This window comes from Syngnathus scovelli, chromosome 14 (genome assembly GCF_024217435.2).
Source record: "Syngnathus scovelli strain Florida chromosome 14, RoL_Ssco_1.2, whole genome shotgun sequence".
In the NCBI taxonomy this organism is placed as follows: domain Eukaryota; kingdom Metazoa; phylum Chordata; class Actinopteri; order Syngnathiformes; family Syngnathidae; genus Syngnathus; species Syngnathus scovelli.
The window spans coordinates 10,692,145-10,713,319 of NC_090860.1; the positions used below are offsets into that span (position 1 = coordinate 10,692,145).

At 43.3% G+C, this 21,175-nt stretch overlaps 1 protein-coding gene across 2 annotated transcripts in view; it reads left to right on the forward strand.

The window, feature by feature from the left end:
• The window catches only part of LOC125980410 (latent-transforming growth factor beta-binding protein 2), a 50,856-nt gene that overhangs the window by 23,776 nt on the left and 5,905 nt on the right, over window positions 1-21,175 (forward strand). Inside the window, exons 9-30 of one of the 2 annotated variants that reach the window (XM_049739451.1) lie at window positions 5,101-5,175; window positions 7,066-7,188; window positions 7,769-7,933; window positions 9,155-9,451; window positions 9,528-9,547; window positions 9,617-9,653; window positions 10,023-10,082; window positions 10,253-10,381; window positions 10,443-10,571; window positions 10,647-10,766; window positions 10,839-10,958; window positions 12,850-12,969; window positions 13,118-13,240; window positions 13,312-13,437; window positions 13,497-13,622; window positions 13,766-13,891; window positions 14,033-14,158; window positions 14,546-14,671; window positions 15,530-15,655; window positions 15,821-15,940; window positions 16,912-17,034; window positions 17,432-17,560. In XM_049739451.1, the coding sequence (XP_049595408.1) occupies window positions 5,101-5,175; window positions 7,066-7,188; window positions 7,769-7,933; window positions 9,155-9,451; window positions 9,528-9,547; window positions 9,617-9,653; window positions 10,023-10,082; window positions 10,253-10,381; window positions 10,443-10,571; window positions 10,647-10,766; window positions 10,839-10,958; window positions 12,850-12,969; window positions 13,118-13,240; window positions 13,312-13,437; window positions 13,497-13,622; window positions 13,766-13,891; window positions 14,033-14,158; window positions 14,546-14,671; window positions 15,530-15,655; window positions 15,821-15,940; window positions 16,912-17,034; window positions 17,432-17,560 (2,646 nt within the window). Of the gene's footprint in view, window positions 1-5,100; window positions 5,176-7,065; window positions 7,189-7,768; window positions 7,934-9,154; window positions 9,452-9,527; window positions 9,654-10,022; window positions 10,083-10,252; window positions 10,382-10,442; window positions 10,572-10,646; window positions 10,767-10,838; window positions 10,959-12,849; window positions 12,970-13,117; window positions 13,241-13,311; window positions 13,438-13,496; window positions 13,623-13,765; window positions 13,892-14,032; window positions 14,159-14,545; window positions 14,672-15,529; window positions 15,656-15,820; window positions 15,941-16,911; window positions 17,035-17,431; window positions 17,561-21,175 lie in introns of both variants that reach the window. The other variant, XM_049739450.1, reaches the window with a different exon arrangement.

Consider the following 21,175-nt stretch of genomic DNA (forward strand, 5'->3'; position numbering starts at 1 on the left):
TTGTGGCCATTTACAAGCTAGCCTTTTGTATATTTTTGTGTAGTGATATTAATTTGTTCATATTCTGCTTTTGTATACAAACACAAAAAACCCGCAAACCACAATTTGCCCCCTTTTTCTTTTTAAGTGCAGTTTCCTATCCAGATTTTTGTTTATTGTTGGCTTTTTGGTCAGGGGTCTAATTTAGTTGTTTCTAATTGCTAGCATTTGTCACCGATTTAAAGACTACCGAGAACCGGGAAGTGCGAATAATTAACGCAGTCAGTCGTCATTAACTTTCCAAAACGACTGCGTTACTTGACTATCCCCAGAGTCGTAAAAATTAGGTTTTTTTTCTTCTATAAAAACTTGGAAAGCATATGAAAGTATGAAGATGCTGTTGCTAGCAAGCACCACCCAGCCTGCGGGCATAACGAAGCGGTCGTTGAGGAAATGAACAAGCGTAATTCATCTGCTTTCCAAGTTGAGCTGCGGTAGGTTTGAGAAACAGCAGCAGGCTGGTTGCATGCTGACAAGCTGGGTGGGCGGCGACGCCTCAAACTGTACACAGAGACTCTTACTCGACCTGACAGTCCTGTGTGTTTTGCAAAGGAAGGGGGCGGGGCTTAATTGCGTACCCACACCAAGGCAAGGAAAGCAGCAATAGTGGCATCAGCCAAAGCCACAAATGTCGGTTGGCTGTCAAAGTCCTTAAGCTGTGTTTAATATCTTCTTAATCAGAAGCAGACATCATCCTTCTACATCCCCTCCATCCATCATGGATCTATTCTTTCCTCCTATATCGCTCATCTCCAGTCAACACTTTTCCCTGAGCTCACAGATGTTCTCCTCCGGTGCTTTGAAGTTCCAACTAGAAGCACAAGCTCTTCTTCATCATGCTGGCGGTATACTGTCGGCCCGGGTCACACGGAAAATGAGAAGGAAAATGAAGTCATATAAAGCTTTAATAAGAAAAGTGCTTCGAATTCCTGAGTGTTATTGTTCTCACTTTAGAAACTTGGCGAGATGTTTAAGGTGCATTCCTCCAAGCGTGGCCTGCGGTTGACAGGAGCAATATGGAACCAAGGGGGAGAAAATGGCCCCTGAAAAATGTTGTTGCTCTTTTGTTCTGTTTCAATGTGAAAGGGTCAGTTGTCAGTTTTGCGATATGGGATGAGACTCGTCGAATTTTAGGGCTCTCCTGCGTATCCGGTTTTATCCTCAAGAGAAAATGAATCCTTTAAAAACTCCGAGCCAGGATTGTGTTGCGATGATTATATCGGAATGTTTTTTAATAAATCTATATCAGGTTCCTTCAGTAAACTTTTGCTCATGACACTTGGCAGCCCTGCCATTCACAACTATTGGAATTCCACAATCCATTTTTCTCTTCATCTGTCAATGCTGGGCAGCTTCCCTGTTTGAGACGCTCCCATGGATGAGATGATGGGAAGTCTCATGGAAGATCACACGTTCCGCCCCAGGACCTTAAGGAACCACCACACCCATTTAAACCATGGCTCGGTCTACCCCACTGGGCCAGCCAGGTCTTTCTCGTGTCATTGCGCTTCCATTCAACTCGCCCCTTTCCAGAATTTGGGAGTTGCCCGGTTTCGTCACTCACTCCTCAGGCGGCCTCACATTATGTCAGAAATCGCCCGTTGATGTATGACGTAAGATTCACATCTACATCCTTCCATGTGAACTCTGCTCAGTTCCTCAGTCATGGTTTCTAACATTCATGGAAAGAGCCAAATTCTGTGTTTGGAACTGGATTTGATTTGCTTTGATCAATCAAACACTTATAAATGGCCAACGAAAACCAGAGGTGCTACAATTTGGTGTGGGAAATAAGCAAGTAAGGAAACAGATGCCTTGGAATTATTCCACAGCAGCTTCCAATTTAGATTTGATAAAGACCTCAAATCACGTTCGTAGTGTTGACTTGCTAATGTATCACCGTGCGTTTAATGAGGACTCCGAGTCTTACCGCAACGAGAAATCAAATCTGATATATTTTCAAACTGGTGTTGTATTTCATAATTGGATGCATGCGATGTTGATCAAATTTTTATGAGGAATTTACCCCTGGCATGTCTTGCTTTGGAGCCATCCCAGGTGGTTAATGCGCCACAGTGAATTGGAGATTAGGGAGGAATGTCGGTCTGTTTTGAATGCGACTTTGCACACCCGTCAACATTAGGCCTCCAAATGCTTGCAACATACTTTCCGCTGAAGATATATAAAAACAACTACGGAAGTTGTTATTTTGGAGGAGATACATCCCATGCGTTATCTCTGGTGGCACCAAGTAAAGTTGATGGAAAGCAGCCGTGCAAATCATCATTGCGTGTTGGCGCGTGCCAAGGAGACTTTAAAAGCAAACAGCTTCCCTTCGAGCTGTTCCCTCCAATCAAATGTTGACTCCGAGGCCAAGAGGAGAAGGCTTTGGCATCTGACGGGGGTCAAAAGACTTAATCCGTTCATTGATTAGGGTGCTGTGTGTGCCCCTTGTTTCCTTTGTGCGCCACCAGTTTGTTCCATGGCAGTTTGTCAGGAAGAGAATTACCGGAAAAGGGTCCAGGGGAGGTCTTGGCCAGGAAAGTTTTCCAAGAAAGAGGCCCTCGATGGAATAGTTTGACTTTCTCCAGTTCCTTTAGATCATAGGTGTCAAACTCGAGGCCCGGGGGCCAGACCCGGCCCGTCGCATCATTTTATGTGGCAAATTATGTGTCAATACTAAAGTTACAATTTATTTTCCATTTTGTATCTTTTAAAAATACATGGATCTCCAGCTAGATCCACAGAAACATTGATCAAGGTTCTTCGAGTCATGCCTGACCGTATCAGCGAATCAGCTACGAGACTACATTCTAGCCAGGGTGGTCCCACATGAAGACTGAATTAAAAGGCCATTTTAGTATACCTAAAATCCCCATGTGAGCATAAAATCCATCTCCTTTCTCAGCCCCTTTACTTGTATTTTGCATAAGACGTCCTTTCATTTGCTCAATAGGGTCGTCCCTGATCCGAAAAACAGATTTAGGACCGAGCCGCCAATCAGGGAGCTCCAAGGGATGTGAATTACAAGTCAGGGAATTCAACCAAATATTATTCAACAGTTGCCAGTGGCATTCACAACACAATTGAATGGAGACAGACAAAATTAGTGAGGGGTGACAAAGTCTTTTGTTAATCGGGGGGCTAAATGGATGGACAACAATTGGAAGTGTTTCTCTGTACATTCAGTGGATACAGACCAGTACCGCGTCTCGACTCGTTGTAACCAAGGGCGACGCTAATGATGCACAGCTTGAGCTCACTCTTGCAAGTGGCTGCCTGTGAAACTCCGCACGGACATTTTCGACTCAAATGATGGTAGGAGCCAGCGTGAGACAGCACGCATCATTAAGTGATCCGAAAACAAGGTCGGCCTTAGATTTGTGTACCGCACCAGAAACAACTTGGCCTTATTTTTGCAGCATTAGACTCAACTTAACAAAACAATAAGGAAGCTCACGACGAGATGTCGAGTTTAAATCAGGGGTGTCAAACTCATTTTTGTCACGGACTGCGTTGGAGCGCCATTATGACTGTCGACCCAAATAATGATCATATGATGAATGGTAATAAAAAATGCCAGAATTTTTTTTTTTAAAGTAATGTTTTTGTATTGACACAAAGTCGAGGCAGAATTTCTATTTCCCGGCCAAATATAATTACACTGCGGGCCATATTCGGCCCACGAGCCATAGTTTGACACCCCTGGTCTAAATGTTCATTAGTTGGATTTTCAGGACTTTAATAATCCCGAAAGGAACTCACTGAACTGAAGCAAACATTTCTTGATGCAACGCCCGTAGGTTCACGTTCATGACCATTTCAGATACATGTCAAAGTTGCTCCTGGAAGAGATAGCAGCCTCCTTTGTATTAATAAGCTTCATTGAGACAGACCGACCTCTCCCACTGGGTTTCCCTTGGCATGTGCGCCCCGCTGTCACTCACGCCAGACTTTCCCTGATCCCGTCCCTGCAGGAGGGCATGCCCAGCACCCGACCACAACAGCTCATTACTCGGAAACTTTGCAGGCGGATTAGGCTGGTGTGGAGGAACATGATGCGGTGGGCAGACAGGAGTGCGGGCGTCACTCTGACACAGCCCCCCCCCTCCCTTTTTTTTTTCGCCATGCCCCCTTCATACTGACCCACTTCTGCTCTGTCAAACCTTCAGGTGTGCTGAACCCGCTTGGTCCACTGGGTCACAGTGGGAACAAAACACTTTTATTCCCAGGAAGATTCTATTTGGTACATTCCAGACACTCCTGGGAGAGTGGCACAGATTCATGATTTGGAATTAATCATTGGGGACAATTCCAGGAACTCAAATATTATTATTATTATTATTTTTATTTTTTTATTATATTTATATAAAATTTTGTTTAATTTAATTATTATTATTATTATTTAGTCACATAGTTGCATCTATTAACTTTTTTAAGTCAAAATGTATTATATGGCCATTTTTTCTTCTCGATTCTCAAACATGTCTGCCCAAGCTTGGATCCGACAGTGATGACAAGAAGGACAGAATTACATAACGATTACTTTGGAAGAAGCTTGCAATATTGTGACTCATCTTGCATGACTCAAGAGCAAGATAAAAGACGTTCTGTAATTGTTTTAATGTGTTGGAAACATGCATACACACACGGTGTGAGTTTTTTTGCTTTTTGAACGACCACATTGACCTGTGTGTATCTTTAATGGAGCATCATGAGGCTAAACCCGCTAGCGAGTGACTAATGACCTGATGTTTTTCAACCATCTATCACCGACAATATGGCCGCACTGGGGCACGAACCAAGTGCTGATTTATTTACCGCAGCATACTTTCATATGGAAACAAACTATTCTATTCGATGGCAGCGCTGTCATATTAAAAAAAACTTTAACGGGGCTCCATTAGCATCTGTTCACTCACTCCCGTGTGGCCCAGCTGTGGGTCGCCTCATTTTTTCTGTTGCCAACATGCTCACATCTGCAAGTTATATGTTCCTCTCGATGAATGCGATGCTTTGTGTTCTTGCATCCCTTAAAATATCGTTTTTTTCGCTCCGCAGCGTACGCGGTGATTGCAAACGGGCAAGTGGAATGTCCTGTCGGATATAAAAGGATGAACGCGACGCACTGTCAAGGTAAGAATCAAATGGGATGAAAAAAAAATCCATATGTTTTCTACATACGGACCCCCCGAGGACTTTCGTTTTTCTTCCCGTGTGTTCGGCCCCTGTGGCGTAGAGGTCAAGACCACAATTAGCCTTTCTTCAGCAGCCTTTGATTGAGTTCACTTTAAGTATGTCGACTTATGCGCCGGTTTGGCCCACACGAGTTGTGGAGGAGATGCGATGTGACTTGCTAGCTTGTCCATCCATCTGTTAAAAAAAACAACATCAAGTCACTCCTGGAAAAGAAAACAGCAGATTCCGCTTCATCACAACATCCCAGAGGGGGGATGGCTGTCAAGTGTCTGCTAGGTCAGGTCCAAAAAAGCCACACATGGTGTCCAATGTGTGGACATGGAGGTAGTCTGACCATTTAGAATAAAAATATTTAATATTGGAGCCATTTGGGTTATTTATTGAAATTAAAAAAATATTCTGGGGTCTTCAAGCAGGTGCTAGTTTTCAGGTTGGATCTCAGATCTGCTTTATTGGCCACAGCTCAAAGGGTTTGACTGAGAAAAAAAAAAGAAATAAAACTTTTTTTGTAGACAAGGGCACATTTGTCTTTCAAGCAGGTAAAATAATGTATCTTTAATACATTCATGCTTTTCCTATGCGATGGTTTCAAGATGTTCCTCCATTGCAGCTGCTTATTTCTTTAATTACAAAAGCAGCCGAGCTGCCAGTCCCCCCCCCACTGTATTTTTTTTGGAACGTCTAATGTCCCTTTCAGCTGTTGCTTCATTCCCAAAGGCTTTGCTGCAAGTGCCAATGAGAAAAATATATATATATATATATATATATATATATATATAAATAATTTTTGACTTTATTATTAAAATTGTGCCGACTAGTTTGCCAACTTCGACCTTCACCTCCATCTCGCTGCATTCCTCGTTTTCTCTGTCTCGAACGATGCACTTTTGCCCCCATAACGTACGTCTATACTTTTCGACCAGCAAAGTAATTGTCTTATCCCGCCTTTGGCTAAAACAGTTAATAGCCAATTTCCTTTACAGCGCTCCTATGTAATACTACAGGTAGCCATTTTTTTTTTTAATAATAGTTAAGAATGTAAGGTCAGAAGACACCATCGTGACCTTTCACAAATACTTGATTAATTCCATTAATTACATCTGTCTCGCATTCAAAGTCAAAAATGATGTTGAGATTAGTGCAAGTCAGGACAGGGTGTCATTGAAAGTCAACGTCAATCCCAGTCAACCCAGCAGCAGACTGTAACAATAGCGCTAATCTCAAACTCCACCAAACGGTGGATTAGAGACCCCATGTGACGAAAGGCTGAGCCCAATCCTGACCTGAACTCTGACCAGAAAACATACTGCTTGAACTTTACATTTGCACAGTCCAGCGGGACTACAATGGGTAAAATAAATTAAGTCTCCTGGCTCCTGGCTGGTACTTTAACTTGTTTTATTGCCTCTGGAGCTGAACTGGGACTCGGCTGGTCAGTGAGTGAGAAAAACAAAGCCTCCCTGACCTGGGATGTGTAAAGCATCTACTTCTGCCTGTCTCTCCTGCTTTTAAAATGAACGAGCGTCAATTCCTCCGTGCATGTGTTTTCTTCACGTCATCACTCCTCCTGTATTTCATACCGTTAGGTAACTTCAAGCATTCCATTCGTTATCACCTCCAAGCAGCTGGCATTTTTTTTGTAACGCTACAATATTTTGTCACCTTTTCGAACCATTCCCAAAACTTACATCATTGTTAGTCTTGACGGCTTTGCATACTCAATGTAAAAGAAATGTGAGATTCATTTCCAGGAGATGGTTTGCAGTTCCAACATTGCCTGTCAGGATGAAACAAAGCTTCAAGGCTAACGCTTTGCATATTTTACAGATATCAATGAGTGCCTGCTGCCGGGAATCTGCAAGAATGCAGAGTGTCTCAACACCAAAGGAAGCTACAGGTGCACGTGTAAACCTGGTTTCATGTTGGACCCTGCCAGAAGTCATTGCGTCTGTAAGTATTCACTTGTAAAATTGGAGGTGGCAGTCGTTTGGCCCGGAAGATGTGTACTCTTGGGAACTGGCCGACAGCAAAGATTCTTATGATGTAGTAACAAGTCTCGAGTTTGAACATTTTCCATTTCAATGATATCATAGCTTGCAATGTAATAGCGCGGTTTATGTGATGTGCAACGAATAATCGGGAACTAATCGATTTACCAAATTAATCGATGATCGTTTCTTTTATAATCGATGAATTGTTTGGATATCTTTCTCAATTCAAAATTGGCCAAATGCTTAGAATTTCAGCTTCTTAACGGTAAATGTTATTTAATTTCTGTAGCAGACACTTGATTCTTGTGTGGAATTAAAATATAAAGTTTGATTTTACTTTGGAAAATAATGATCAACAATTCTGATTGGACCATATCCAAAACTGAATAATAAGTAATTTTAATTTCCCTTTAAGACAGGATTTTAAGTAACAGCTTGGATTTTTTTTTTTTTGTAAATCCAATTCCTTGATTAATCGGCAACATAATCAGCAGGTGAATCGAAATAATCCTCAATGTGATGATGTAATATCTCCGCAGCTGACAAGGCCGTTTCAGACCAGAAGGCGTTTTGCTACAGATCGGTGTCAGCAGGAGCATGTTCGCTGCCACTTTCTCTACACATCACCAAGCAGATCTGCTGCTGCAGCCGCGTGGGCAAAGCCTGGGGAGATGGCTGCGATCGCTGCCCTTTACCCGAATCTGGTATGTGGCTCCACACAAATATTCTCCAAGGTCATGTACTCAATCTACAAACACATTCCGTCTTGAGTTTTTGCATATTTGCTCAGTTGCTGATGTTTGTAGCTCTAAAAATGCTACTCGTGAAGGTTGTCGGTGTTTTTGAAAGCCATCTCAAAGAACGATGAATTGAGACGTTCAGTCAGTCAACACCCTTCTCGTCTGCCAGCTTTTGCAAATGAGTTCGGAATAATCACAATTTGTTTGAAGTGGAAAAAGACCAAAAGCATAACACTTGTCATATTTTGGAGGCCGCACAAGAGTGGGAGTCAGTTTTAGGGTTATCGCTCATGTCCACTGAGAGAAACTCAGAAAAAAATTGCTTCGCCAAAAGAAACATGGGAAACTGTCAACAAGTTTTGTCATACAAACCCCGTCATTTGAGATTTCACGGGGAGAACAGTATGATTTAGCCAGTGATTTTAAAGAATCGTCATAGATCAAATATCATAGACCTCCATGATGTTGCTTTGACCAGGACTGACAAGTAGCCTCTGATCTCTTAGATCCTGGCTTTTGTATGGCCTGACAAAGAGCTAGTCATGATCCGAACAAAGCACTCGGGCTTATTCCTTGTGACCAGGTAACAAGATCCTGCCGACTTTTATACCAACTTTCACCTCAGCTCCCGTGTGGTGTGCTGCGGATTATATCAAGGCTAATTTTCATCCACACCTTCATCAGCCAGTCAGTCCCTCCTTTACCTTCTTCATATTTAGCCGTCTCGACGTTTTTCCAGATTCCTTGAGCATTAGGTTGCTCGTCTTAGGTCAAATAGAGGACAGTGCACTTCTAGCTTGTAATGGATTCACCATCTCTGAGGTTCGCTGGGCTCCGACTGTCTAGTTTGCAATTATCAGCAAGGGGGTCAGTGAGTACTATGGAATCGTCTGAGGCTATTTGGGTATGCAAATATGCAAATGTATTTCCAAAAATCCTTTTGTTTTTTGCTCTCACTGAGTCTTCCATTACACTGTAATAGAAAATTACGCAAATGGAATTTAAAGATGAAATATGAATCACACCTTGTAAGTCTATTGTGGTATTATTTGGAAGCTGGAATACAACCTGACACTTGGTCAGGACTAAGATTGAGGAGTTGAGGACCATGTAGTGTATCATCCTGCAAACTCGATCAATTTTTAGAATCTTGAATCCTGACCTACCATGTTTTCCTCCATGCAGATCATTTCAAGGAGATCTGCCCAGTCGGTCACGGATACACCTACTCCCGCTCCGATGTTCAGATTTCCTTGCAGCAGCTGGGCGAGGATGATCTTCAGAGTACCGGTTTGTCCTGGGAGGAGCAGAACCCAACATATCCTCAGCTGCCATCCTCCCAGCCTCAATATCCCATTTACCCACAAAGTCCACAAATACCCCAGTGGCCCGAGTACCCAGAGTTACCCCGGCACCCGATCAATCCACAGCAGCCTCACCATCCATTTATCCCAGACAGAGAAACATCTCGACAGCCTGAAGGTGAGAAGAACGTGTTTACAAATGCAATGGAATCGAGGTTACTAATTATCTTCCTCGTCTTGTCTTCTCCTGCCAGATGTGGAAATTCAAAGACCGGTAAGTTCTTCCTTTTATAAAGGTGTTAATTTAACCGACATGTGTCTGAATATGTGTTTGTTTTTTCAGCCAGCTGTTGTGACGGACTCGCCATCCAAATATCCAGGTATTATTTTTAACAATCTAATTTAGTTTATTCCTCAAGATCATGATTTATTGTCATTTCTATGTGGAGATATATTGCATGTTTTGTTTCAACGCAGTATTTCCAGTTACGCTCTTTACATGCTCTGCTCTGGCGCCAGCAAAAACACAGACCGTCCAATTTTAACATTTCTAATTCTGCTATTGTACTCTTTTAACTCGGAGAAAAGTCGGGATCGTTTTTCTTTTCAACTTGCCTGTCGAGTGACAGCTCAAGCAGTTGAATTTTGTAGAATAAGCAATGCGTAATTTAGGCAGAGCGTCGGTGGTTGTGTCCTTTTATACTGGACCCAAATACATCATAGCTAACATTATTCTTCCCTCCTTCCAGAAGTTTCTCCAAACTCACCAGCCAAGCCTGATCCAAAGGAAACAGCCCACACAGACTCAGGTAAGATTTATATTATAAAATCCAAGTAAAACAGCATGATGGCTCCCATAGAGACTTTTTTTTTGGGTCACACTTCACAGCATCTACCATCATAATAAGTCAGCCATATTGTTTTTTGGTCGAGACCCGACTGAGCGAGCTCATTACAAATTTATTTTTTTGTCTTTTAGGAAGTTTTGACAAGTGTGCAACCACTCCATTCATTTGTGGCCATGGGAAATGCATGCCTGTGCAGAGTGGCTACACTTGCCATTGCGAAGTAGGATTTCAACTCAATGCTCTGCAGACCACCTGTATAGGTGAGTACTTGGAAGATGGAAAAATGATCAATGTGAGCTGACTTTTTGTTCCTCTCTGAAGATGTGAATGAGTGTGAGGATGAGCCATGTGACGGAAAAGGGATTTGTTCGAACAGCTATGGCTCCTATAGTTGTCAATGCTTCAGCGGATACAGCCAAGCCATCACTCAAAACAGAAAGTTCTGTCAAGGTAAGCTGTGATCTTTTTTGGGATGTGCTGTTTAACATTATTTATTTTTTTATTTTTTGCTTTCCTACCTTGCAGATATTGATGAGTGCAGCATGCCCAACAAATGCCAGAGTGGCCGCTGCATCAACACGGAAGGATCTTATACTTGTGAATGTGACAGCGGTTTTGCCAAGTCCTGGAGAGACCAATGCGAAGGTGACCTGGTTGTCCGCACGCTTCGTGCTCGATAGCGACTAAACGTTCATGTCATATTCAATTTTTTTATAGATGTGGATGAGTGTCAGGATCCAAGCACTTGTCCTGATGGTGGTTGTGTTAATACTGTGGGCTCCTTTCACTGCCGGGTTTGCAGCACCGGCTTCAGGCCAATCAGCGATGGATGTGTAGGTAAGGTTACACAAAACACAAAGAATGTTTTTATGTGATTTTTTTTCTGATTATGTCAAAAAACCGGAATATTTTTGCAGATAAAACAAGAATTGTGTTGACAATATTGTCCGTATGGGAAAACTATCAGAAATTTTTATTCACCAAATGTCGTGTAAGCGTTCTGTGAGACGGCCGCAATTTTTTTTTCTTTTTTCAAACTTCTGAAAAGCATTGGGTTACATTTAAAAGCTGCGTTTTCCTAATGGGATTGCCAGACCCAACTGATGGCAACAAGCCCCGGCGGTAATGACCTGCCGACAGTCTGTGATCCAACATTGGTTTGATTAAATCGCGTTTAGTTTTTTTTTTTTTTAAAGCGCGACGACTGCTCATGTGTTTAAATGTATCGAAAATACATTTGTGCGTCGACTTCAGACAAGCTCGCCGTGTATGTTTTATATCCGCCGTGCAGCGGTAGAAGGCCGACGTGACAGGTTCAAAAACCACAGCGATGACGGCTAGATGGCCCCGCCCCTTTCTGAGTCCATTCAGTTCCTCCATGTATGAAATATCAGCTCAGCAGCCCTGCGGTAATATCCACAATATTATTTAAACATCTTCCCCTTGTTATTGTTGATCTTCTGATATCAACGGCCCCCGAAAAAGAAAAAGATTGTTTATAATACTTCAATTTGGTACAGTCCAAATATTTTCTCTCGGCCACAGCTTTGAACAAACAGCATGTTATTGTTGGACAGCTCTGACCACTGTACAGTTGGGCCCGCTGGAAGCCAGCAGGATTTGATTAGCAGGGATTGGGTGAGGGGACCGGGCAGTCACTGGAGATGTATGAGGAGGGTCAAACGGTCAACTCCCGACTGCGAAGAGGTCGGGACTTGCAAACAAATCTTCTCACTCAACCGCCGTGTTCGCTCGCTGTGGTCTATTAGATTTGAACGCACGTATGGTCGCTTTGAAGCTATTAAGACTCAACCCCGATGTGTCCCGGTTACATAACAACCCGATCGGTGTGACTTACCACATCCCCTTTCCGTGACCTTACACCCCTTTTAATACGTTTGGAAAGCCGAGCTCCTTGCTTCGAGGATTCCAGACGTGAAAAAAAATGGGGACTAAATGAAAATGACTCAAAGTGTTTCTTTAGTGCATCATCTAATTGCCGTGTTTCCACGCAGAACTCCTCGTGAACTACTTTGTTAATCTGTAGCAATCTGGGAAGAATAAATAGGAGCTGAGAGGTTAAAGGTAAACATTTTGTCAACTTAATCCACATGCGGGCCTACTGGCGCTGCTCCGGCATAAACAGGCGGCTTTCCAGTTTTTGCTTCAATCTTCTGACGGGAGGACGGCAATTTGCGTCCAATTGGCCGGGTCGACGATAAGCTTAATTGCCGTCGTGATAGTGAACAGCTCCACTGCCTTGTCAAAGTTTATCACATGACTGCATCGGGCCAGAAAAAACTCAATCCGTGACATTCTCCTCTGTTTTAATTCCATGTATCACCTCGTCGTATTGTTCTTTCTCCAGCTCCTTTGCAGATGAACGAGCACCCTTCCTTTGTGTGTTATGTAACGTTCACTCTTCTGACTTAGCTTTTTTTTTTTTTTCCACATAATCCTGCCACATTAACCCTTGACAAAAAATTCCGCTACAAAACACAAGGTTTTTCCACGAGTAATAAAGTGGAATATCGTTAAAAGCCTTAATGAGTATTGGGTCTATTTAAAAAAAGTAATTTCTTTTTTTTTTTTTTTACACGCATGATACTTCCCCTTTTTGTGCAATATAACAACCACAGTGGATATCAACATTTTGGCAAACAACTTTTATTGTCTCAACCCCCCCCCAAAACTGACAATAACTTTCCTGACCCCGCCGTGTCCGCAGATATAAACGAATGCTTGAACCAAAACATATGCGGCCACGGAAGGTGTGTCAACAGCGAGGGCTCCTATAGGTGCAACTGTTTCCAAGGATACAAACTCGCGCTGGACAACGTATGCCAAGGTAAGTCGTCAGCGGCGAGATCCGTCACAAGCTGTGTAAATAGTTTCCGCGCGTGCTACTGCAGAAGCTCCATGGCAAATTTGAAGCTTTTATAAAAAAAGTTATAAAAAGTTTTTTTTTTTTAATTCTTCCATTTTCTTATTTCCAGATGTGAATGAGTGTCTGCTTCCGGGGATGTGCCTTCATGGACATTGCGTGAATCTGGAGGGTACCCACAGATGTACTTGTAACCATGGTTACCAAGTCACCCCAGACGATAAAACCTGTGAAGGTCTGACGTGTATTTCAACACACGATTTACACATGTAGCCAAATCAGACAATATTTTTTTCTTCCCTTTAGATATCGATGAGTGCGCATCTGGTAAAAAGTGTCCTGAAGGAATTTGCGTCAACACGCCCGGTTCCTTTACATGCCAGAGTTGTAATCCTGGTTTTGAACCATCAGAAGATGGGCTGAGATGTGAAGGTACAATTTAATAATTAGTAATCAAAAGCGACAATATGGCTAAGTGTTTTTGTTTGCAGATGTGGACGAGTGTTCTCAAGGCGACTGGTGTCTCGGCGGCGTGTGCGCCAACACGCCTGGCTCGTACACCTGCACCAGGTGTAAAGCGGGTTACAAAGTGACTCCAGATCGACGCCGATGTGAAGGTAAGCTCCGAGAAAACAATTTGTTCTCTCCTTTGACACATACCGGGCGCTTTGACAAAATAAGCTTCACATTCAACTCGAGAATTCTTTTCACGAGTGAGGTCCAAACATGTCCCGCGATGTTTGTGTTGTGATCCGCCCAGATATTGACGAATGCCAGTCGTTGTCTACCTGCTCCAATGGCATCTGTCTCAACTCCGAGGGTTCTTACACCTGCGAGAATTGCCCGACGGGCTACACGGTGTCGTATGACGGAGAACTTTGTGAAGGTCGGTAATTCAGCACACTCATTTTTAACTTTTGCTCTTCATAGTAACACTGGAGAAGATCTGTCACGGTGGATTAGATGTTTTTGTTGGCAGAGGAGATTCCCGCTTTTTTTTCTCATATCCTGTTCTGTTTGGTGCCAGATATTAACGAGTGCGCGCTGCCCACGACGTGCCCCCGGGGAACATGTACAAACACAGAAGGTTCCTACACATGTGTCAGCTGTCAGCCTGGGTACAGAATCTCCAAGGATAGACAGCAGTGCGATGGTGAGATTTTTGGCTACCCGGCCGGATGTTGGCTCGATTCACGTTTATTTACTCGCACGCAGATGTTTGTCTCCAGCGGGATTTATGTGTCAATGGATTCGATCTGGTTCAGGTTTGCCGATGTCCCGTCTCTCAGACATCACATCATAGCCGGCTGATCAAGCTCATTGCCCCCGAGCGCTGATTATTTAACTCTTGCTCCAAACAAATACACATCTGTCTCAGAATAGCGCATGATGTCTTCGGATATCGGAATGATCCACGTGTTGACGTTTCCGAGCTTGGCTGATTTTTAATTTCGTTGATTTGAACAGGCAGGATGTTTTTGGTTCACGCCAGAGATGGCAATCTGGGTTATGATGTGTCCATTTGTTTATTTGTATCCAGATGTGGATGAATGCTTGGTCGCTAACGTGTGCCCGGACCAGCTGTGCTCAAACACTCCCGGATCTTATACCTGCACGAGCTGCAGCTCCGGCTTGCAGCTGTCTCAGGACGGTGATGGTTGTGAGGGTAAACCAACCTTTTATGATGTCATCAGAGTCATTAGTTAACCGGATCTAAGGTGACGTAAAAAAATTACTCTAGACCCTCAACTTGATTAAAGCTTGCCGAAATACATCACGATTTATGAGATCAACGGAATCCAACGTCTGCTTTGACCAAACCAGTGAGGTTAGCTTCGCTATGACTTCATGAGAACGACAAAACCGGATGATTGTTTAAATCAAATGTGGCCTGGGTTATTCACATACACTCTTGTGTGTTTTTTAATGGAAGTGGGGATCTAGCCCGAGAGGATGATCTTTCCCCCCACTGATGTATGTTTCTGCGCTGGGAAAAAGTTTCACAAAACAACCTCGGGTCCAAGTCCGCCTCTGATAGGATTTAAATGATACGATGGAAAATATTAAGGCCTTAATTTGAAATTAAGTCAACCGCCGTGCATCCTTCCTCCGTAAGCTCGCTATGTGGAACTCCCTCCGTTCACCCAAAGGCAAAACTGAGCCATCACTTAACGGTGGCCCGCACTTTCTTTTCCCCCTCGAAAGAATCTAATCCGTACTGCTCTGTGGAATTTTCAGCGATCGCATAACAGCCATCTCGGTCACTGTTTGTTTCTCCAGAAATTACACACCACCTGCGATAGCTTGCTGTTTAGCGGCCGACGATCGTCTTGCGTACTTATCTTTCCGGCCTTTTTTAATAAAACAGTCAGCGCGATCAAATTAAGCGAGATTTACTTAACTGAGCCTAATGCTTTGCACTTGTGCCGAAGCTCGACTCTTTCGTTAATAATATTAGCAGACGTGGAAGATATAGCATTTCCACAATGTGGATCCTTTAATTTTTTTTTTCGTTGTCTCTCAGATATCGACGAGTGCCAGACACCAGGGGTGTGTCCGGCGGGTTTTTGCATCAACACGGAGGGCTCTTACTCATGTCTGACCTTTGACCCCGGCTTTACCCCGGCACCCGTCGGCCGCGCGTGCGAAGGTATGCCATCATTTCTACTTGAGCTTCCATCATTTCAATGGGTACCCTGTTGATTAGTACCAGAAGATCTTCCTTAAGATGACAAAACATTTGGAAAAGAACACAGCAGTCTCCAGCTGGTCGGACTATGTCATGGTCATGACGTGTTTGTCTGTTTGGACGCAGATGGAAACGAATGTGAGAACACAAGTCGGTGCGTGGGAGGTCAGTGCACCAACAACGTTGGATCTTTCGGTTTCACGTGCCCTGACGGCCTGGAGGTAATCGATGGGACCTCCTGCAGAGGTAAACACATTCCAGGGAAGGACAGTTTCTAAATACCGATGGGTCCCAAATATAGTTTTTATACTGAAGGCTTGCCCAAAGAATTTCTTGTTAGCTCCGAGACCTGAAGCACTCAGTCTAATCATTCCGTTTTAATTGCCCATAACCTCAGCATCAATCTCACCAGCGGGCTTTCAGTTTTATATTATTCCAGCCGCACCCAACGACCGAGCACTCACAGCTCTGGGGGAAATAATGTTGCTTTGTAATCCGTTAGCTTCTCTTTTCAGCAAATTTGCTGTCAAAATAATTTAAAAGGATTTGACTGGAATGTTTGAATTCAAGCCGTTGTTATTTCTGGAGTGTCTTTGCCAATACGGTAAAGGGTGAAGTTAGATGGATGATGCCTGTGGGGATGGGCTGGTCCCCTTGGTCCGGGTTCTTGGATTTGCTAGTGAGCTATTTGCCTTGGGAGATATTCCCACTGAGGTTTTGGAAGATTGCTTACCAGCCTGCGTCAGCTACTTTGGCTGCCCGCCCACAACGAATCGTGGACACTGATTATCATATTAATCAGACGTTGTCTCCTTATTTTTTATTTTTTTTTGCTGGCACAGATGACGTCTGGCAATTTGAAAATTCTCACCAAAGAAAGATGTCACAAAAAGTGTATTGACTTAAATAACAAGATAATTTTTTGGGAAAACAGGATTCCTCCTCACCTCCCGTCTCTATACAGCACGATTTATTCTGTAATGCTGCAATTATCCAACATCAAGCATGTAGCATTCATTAGCAACATTTATGACTCAACGATAGATATTTTTACTTTTCTTCCTTTTTTTGCCAGTATACCTTCACATGATCCAAATATGCGTCTCACGTTCAAACAGATTGCGCAAGTTTATTTTGTAATATAAACCAATGTTCTCTGTAGACTCATCGAGTTACATTTTATGATGGAATAAATCTCGTTTTTCTTTCCATCATAGATGTGGACGAGTGTAGCAAAGACAACATATGCACTCGGGGACAATGCCTCAATACTGAGGGAAGTTTCATGTGCTTATGCGAAGCCGGTTTCAAGTATAGCGAGGAGACGGCTGACTGTGAAGGTAAGACAGCTACCATTTATTTTAATCAGTTCAATATAGGGCTATTACATCATAGAAGTGTCCAAGCGGCATAAAGAAGCGAGGGGGAGTTCCCGAATGACATGGTGAGTGTCTTCCACCCCCCCAAAAAAAAGCGTGAATGACCCCATTGTGAGCAGGAGCTGTTTTCTCCCTCTGGAACATCTCCTTTGCAAGTTCTTTGGTTGCTGTGATAATATTGTTCTTGGCCATCCTTCTTGCCTGCCGCGTTCACCGAGGACAGCTACACCACAGGCTTCCTGGATGACTCCAGCTGTGTAGCTACCACTTGAAGCAGAAGATGTGGGGGGGGGGTTGCATTCGTGCCAGGGATGGTACCATTTTCTAACCGACCCGCTGTTTCTCGTTTTCTCTGCAGATCAGAATGAGTGTAAGGAGTATGGAAGCTCCGTGTGCGGGACATGGCGCTGTGAGAATACTATCGGGTCGTACCGCTGCTTCATGGGTTGCCAGCCTGGCCTTGAGGGAGAAGAGGCCACAGACTGCGGTTAGTGGTCAAACCACATGTAGTAGGAATAGAGGACACAATTTAGCGCTTTTGAGAAAAGACAGGGCCAGTGAGTGAGGTCAGTAGCTCACACAAGTCTGGAGTGTGTCTGGAGATGTGTTGAAATTGAATCGTTGTTTTGCTTTTGATTGGAAGGACAGGGGACGCTTCGCTTAGATGTCCGCATACCTTCTCCGTTTCAGTTCACCTAGTTTCGCTGGCCGCGTTTGTGCATTCGCTACATCTGGGCTTGTCCAACTTCAATAGACGCATCTCCGTGACATCCAGAGTACGCTTGTGTGTTTACTGGCACGGACACCTCCGGGTTCCTTGCGCAGCTTTTGGATTTCCTCACTTGCTTCTCAATCCCCAAGCGGAGGATTCATCTTTGTTGTTCTCAGCGTAAGAAGAAGGAAAAAAAAAGGGGGCTTATGAGGTTTTCGAGAGATAAAAGGGCCAAACATTTATCTCATCCAAACAGTCACTGGAGAAGGACAGGGGAAGAGGGGAAAGCAGGCTGAGAGCATCTGAATGGAATGATGCTGTCCCAACACAGATGGAAGCCGTCGGTGTTAATGGCGGCTAGCGGCTAGCATTCACTTAGCATCATGGAGGAAATGTACAAGATGTAAACTGTGAGATCATCTCAAGAAGCAACATTAGCGGTTCTTCAATGCTCTTTGGGTTGTTGTCTCTCGGGCACCATTAAAAAGCCCTTTTTCGGGAGAAGTCTAGACTTCCTCGCTATCGTCATGTTGCGAAAATACTTAGGGTGTGTTTGTCTGCTTCTAAAAATGATCATCGATCAGTCAAGAGGAGGTCGTGCAGTTGGGCGTTGCTTTGTTTTTGAAAGGACGCTGCTTTTCTTTGGCTCTGTTAGCGCTTCTCGTTTAATTTTATAAATCATAATAAAAAGGGGAGATAGCTGTTTTTCTTACAGTGACACTTTAGCCGCAACTGTGATTTCAAGGGGTCATTCGGATGCCCATCGGGAATTTTTGGGCTTGCTATACATCCATGAATATGTCATTGGTTAAATTTAGCTCCCTCATGCTATAAGCATCATCTTTAATAAGACTTGCCTAAGGGTGGAAATGGTATGCGGTCGAATCCATGTCAACCATCCAGCCGAGTTAAAAAGAGAAAATTTGCCATGTGTGTGTTTTGGTTACCATGTCTTTATGCCCACACACTGTAATAAAATCCACATTATTGTGATCCACTGTGGTCAGTCCAAGATAGGAGATTGACGTAATGAGCGTTAAAGAGCACAAACAGGATTCTCGTGATATGTCGTCGTTCTTCGTTCTTGCCCACGCGTGAAATAACGTCTGCATGTGGGTTCAATCAGGTTTAGCCTGTCGCCGACTGCCTGCCGCCATGTGCTCTGAATTAGCACATGGCACAGAGATTTCAGATACTGGAGGTGAAGAGCATTTTTGGTTCCTCTTTGGCTCTCAACCTCCACTGCTCACCTTTTTCCCTGACTCATTTCTCCCCTCAAGGGAATTTTGACTTCTGAGTCGTGATTACTAAATGGAAGCACAGAGTCATGAAATCCCACCTCTGGTGTGTGTCGTTGTACCAGCCCAAAATATTATTGCGATGATCTTCTACGGCAGGTCATGAAATGCTACTGTTAAGACGTCATAACATTTTGAGGAAGAAGACATTAATCATAAAAATGATTGGGGTATTGATGTGTTCATTTTGCCCAGAGATGTTCCTTGGATTACATGCGGTTTGCAACTCATTTTGTTCCACATGAATGACACGCTTGAGGGAAACAGTTCTGGATCCATTTGACATTTCTGAGGGAATATTAAAATAGCGGGTTGTGTACACACTCATGCACGATCCAGTGAGATCCAAGACATACTAAATCATACTGTCTTGACAAAGACTTTTGACTGACAGTCATGAAAGTGTTAACCATGTTTATTAATGTGGTTTGCAGTGGTGGAGAATTGTCTTTTTTTTTTAAAAATTATAGAACTTATTTGTTAAATCTCCATTTTTCTTCCACCACCTAATTACAATAACAAACTGACACCCAGATAAATTATTTGAAGATTTTGCCACCATAAAATCTGACGGATAATTTGTACAACTCTAAATAAATCGATCAATCAATCCATCCATCCGTCCGTCAATCATCCATCCGTCTGTCCGTCCATCCATTGTCTATCCATCCATTGTCTATCCATCCATTGTCTATCTTTCCTTCCTTCCTTCCTTCCTTCCTTCCTTCCTTCCTTCCTTCCTTCCTTCCTTCCTTCCTTCCTTCCTTCCTTCCTTCCTTCCTTCCATCCATCCATCCATCCATCCATCCATCCAACCATCCATCCATCCATCCATCCATCCATCCATCCATCCATCCATCCATCCATCCATCCATCCATCCATCCATCCATCCATCTATCCTCCCACAATCTACTTTCCAGAAAAAGAGGGTGTGCACACTTATGCAAACACTAAACAAGTTAAGCGAGCAATGTCTCCATCATTCTCTCTCCTCTTGCCACAATCCAGCAATTTAGGTCCTTCTCAACATTTCCCTGGAAAAGGACAAGAGAGCCTTGTCTGGGTTTTATTGGCGTGTGGGAGCTCTCCTCCCCGTCTCATGCTATGCACGTAGCCAAGTGAGGATGAGCCTACCAGTAAGCCTGTCAAAGTCTGTGTGTTTGTGCTGAACGAGGGAACAGGACGCCAGCCAAAATACTTTGCTCAAATCAGATGGGTTTTTGGCCCATTTTCCTCTTTTCTACCTTATGAGTCCTCAGGGTCAAAATAAAAACTCGTGATATCAGCATCACATGTCTTCCCGGCGAATAAAAAAAGAACAGTGTGTTTATCGCGATTGATAAGAATGGAGCACGAGGACGGGCACTGTTGTGGTTTTATAGACGGTATTTTTCTTTGTTTGTAAAAGGGCCTTCCTGTTTTCGAAGCTTAGTTGCCATTAGTCATGGAAACTTTTAGACTGCAGCGCTCATAGGGGGCGGTTACCACGAAAAGGTCAACAGATAAAGTGTATATTGTGCTTTCACTAATTTTAACTTTACGCTCCATCACAAAGGCCTAAAATATTCGTGCCTGTAAAAACAATGACGAAAGCGAAACTTTGCAATCAACACCTGAGTCATTCGCCGTTTAATGTCCAACGATACGGTTTGTCTATCCAAAAAAATGGAGCGCTCACGAAACAGGTAATACAAATTAATTCTATTTTATTATGAAATCTAACAGAGCACGAGGGAAACAATACATCAGAGTTATTTATGGGCTAGCCCGTAACTAGGAAGGTATTTTCACGGGTAGTTAGTGACATCACTTGCTCATTTCCTCTTGAAAGAAGGATGCGGTTGACAGACGCAAGTGGGTCTCCCGCATCCTGTTCAAAGAACCAATTTTGGTCCGCCAGTTGTTAGTCACATGTTTTGCCGAAAGTGAATAATAGCTTTTAATTACAAACACCAAGAAAATTGCTTTTGGAATGTTGCTTTCAATTAAAAGCACACAAATGATTAGATTTATTTGCATATTTTCATTTCACCAAATGATTTCAAAACACTTAGTGACTAATTTGTCTGTCGTGTCTCTTTAGTGTGTTTG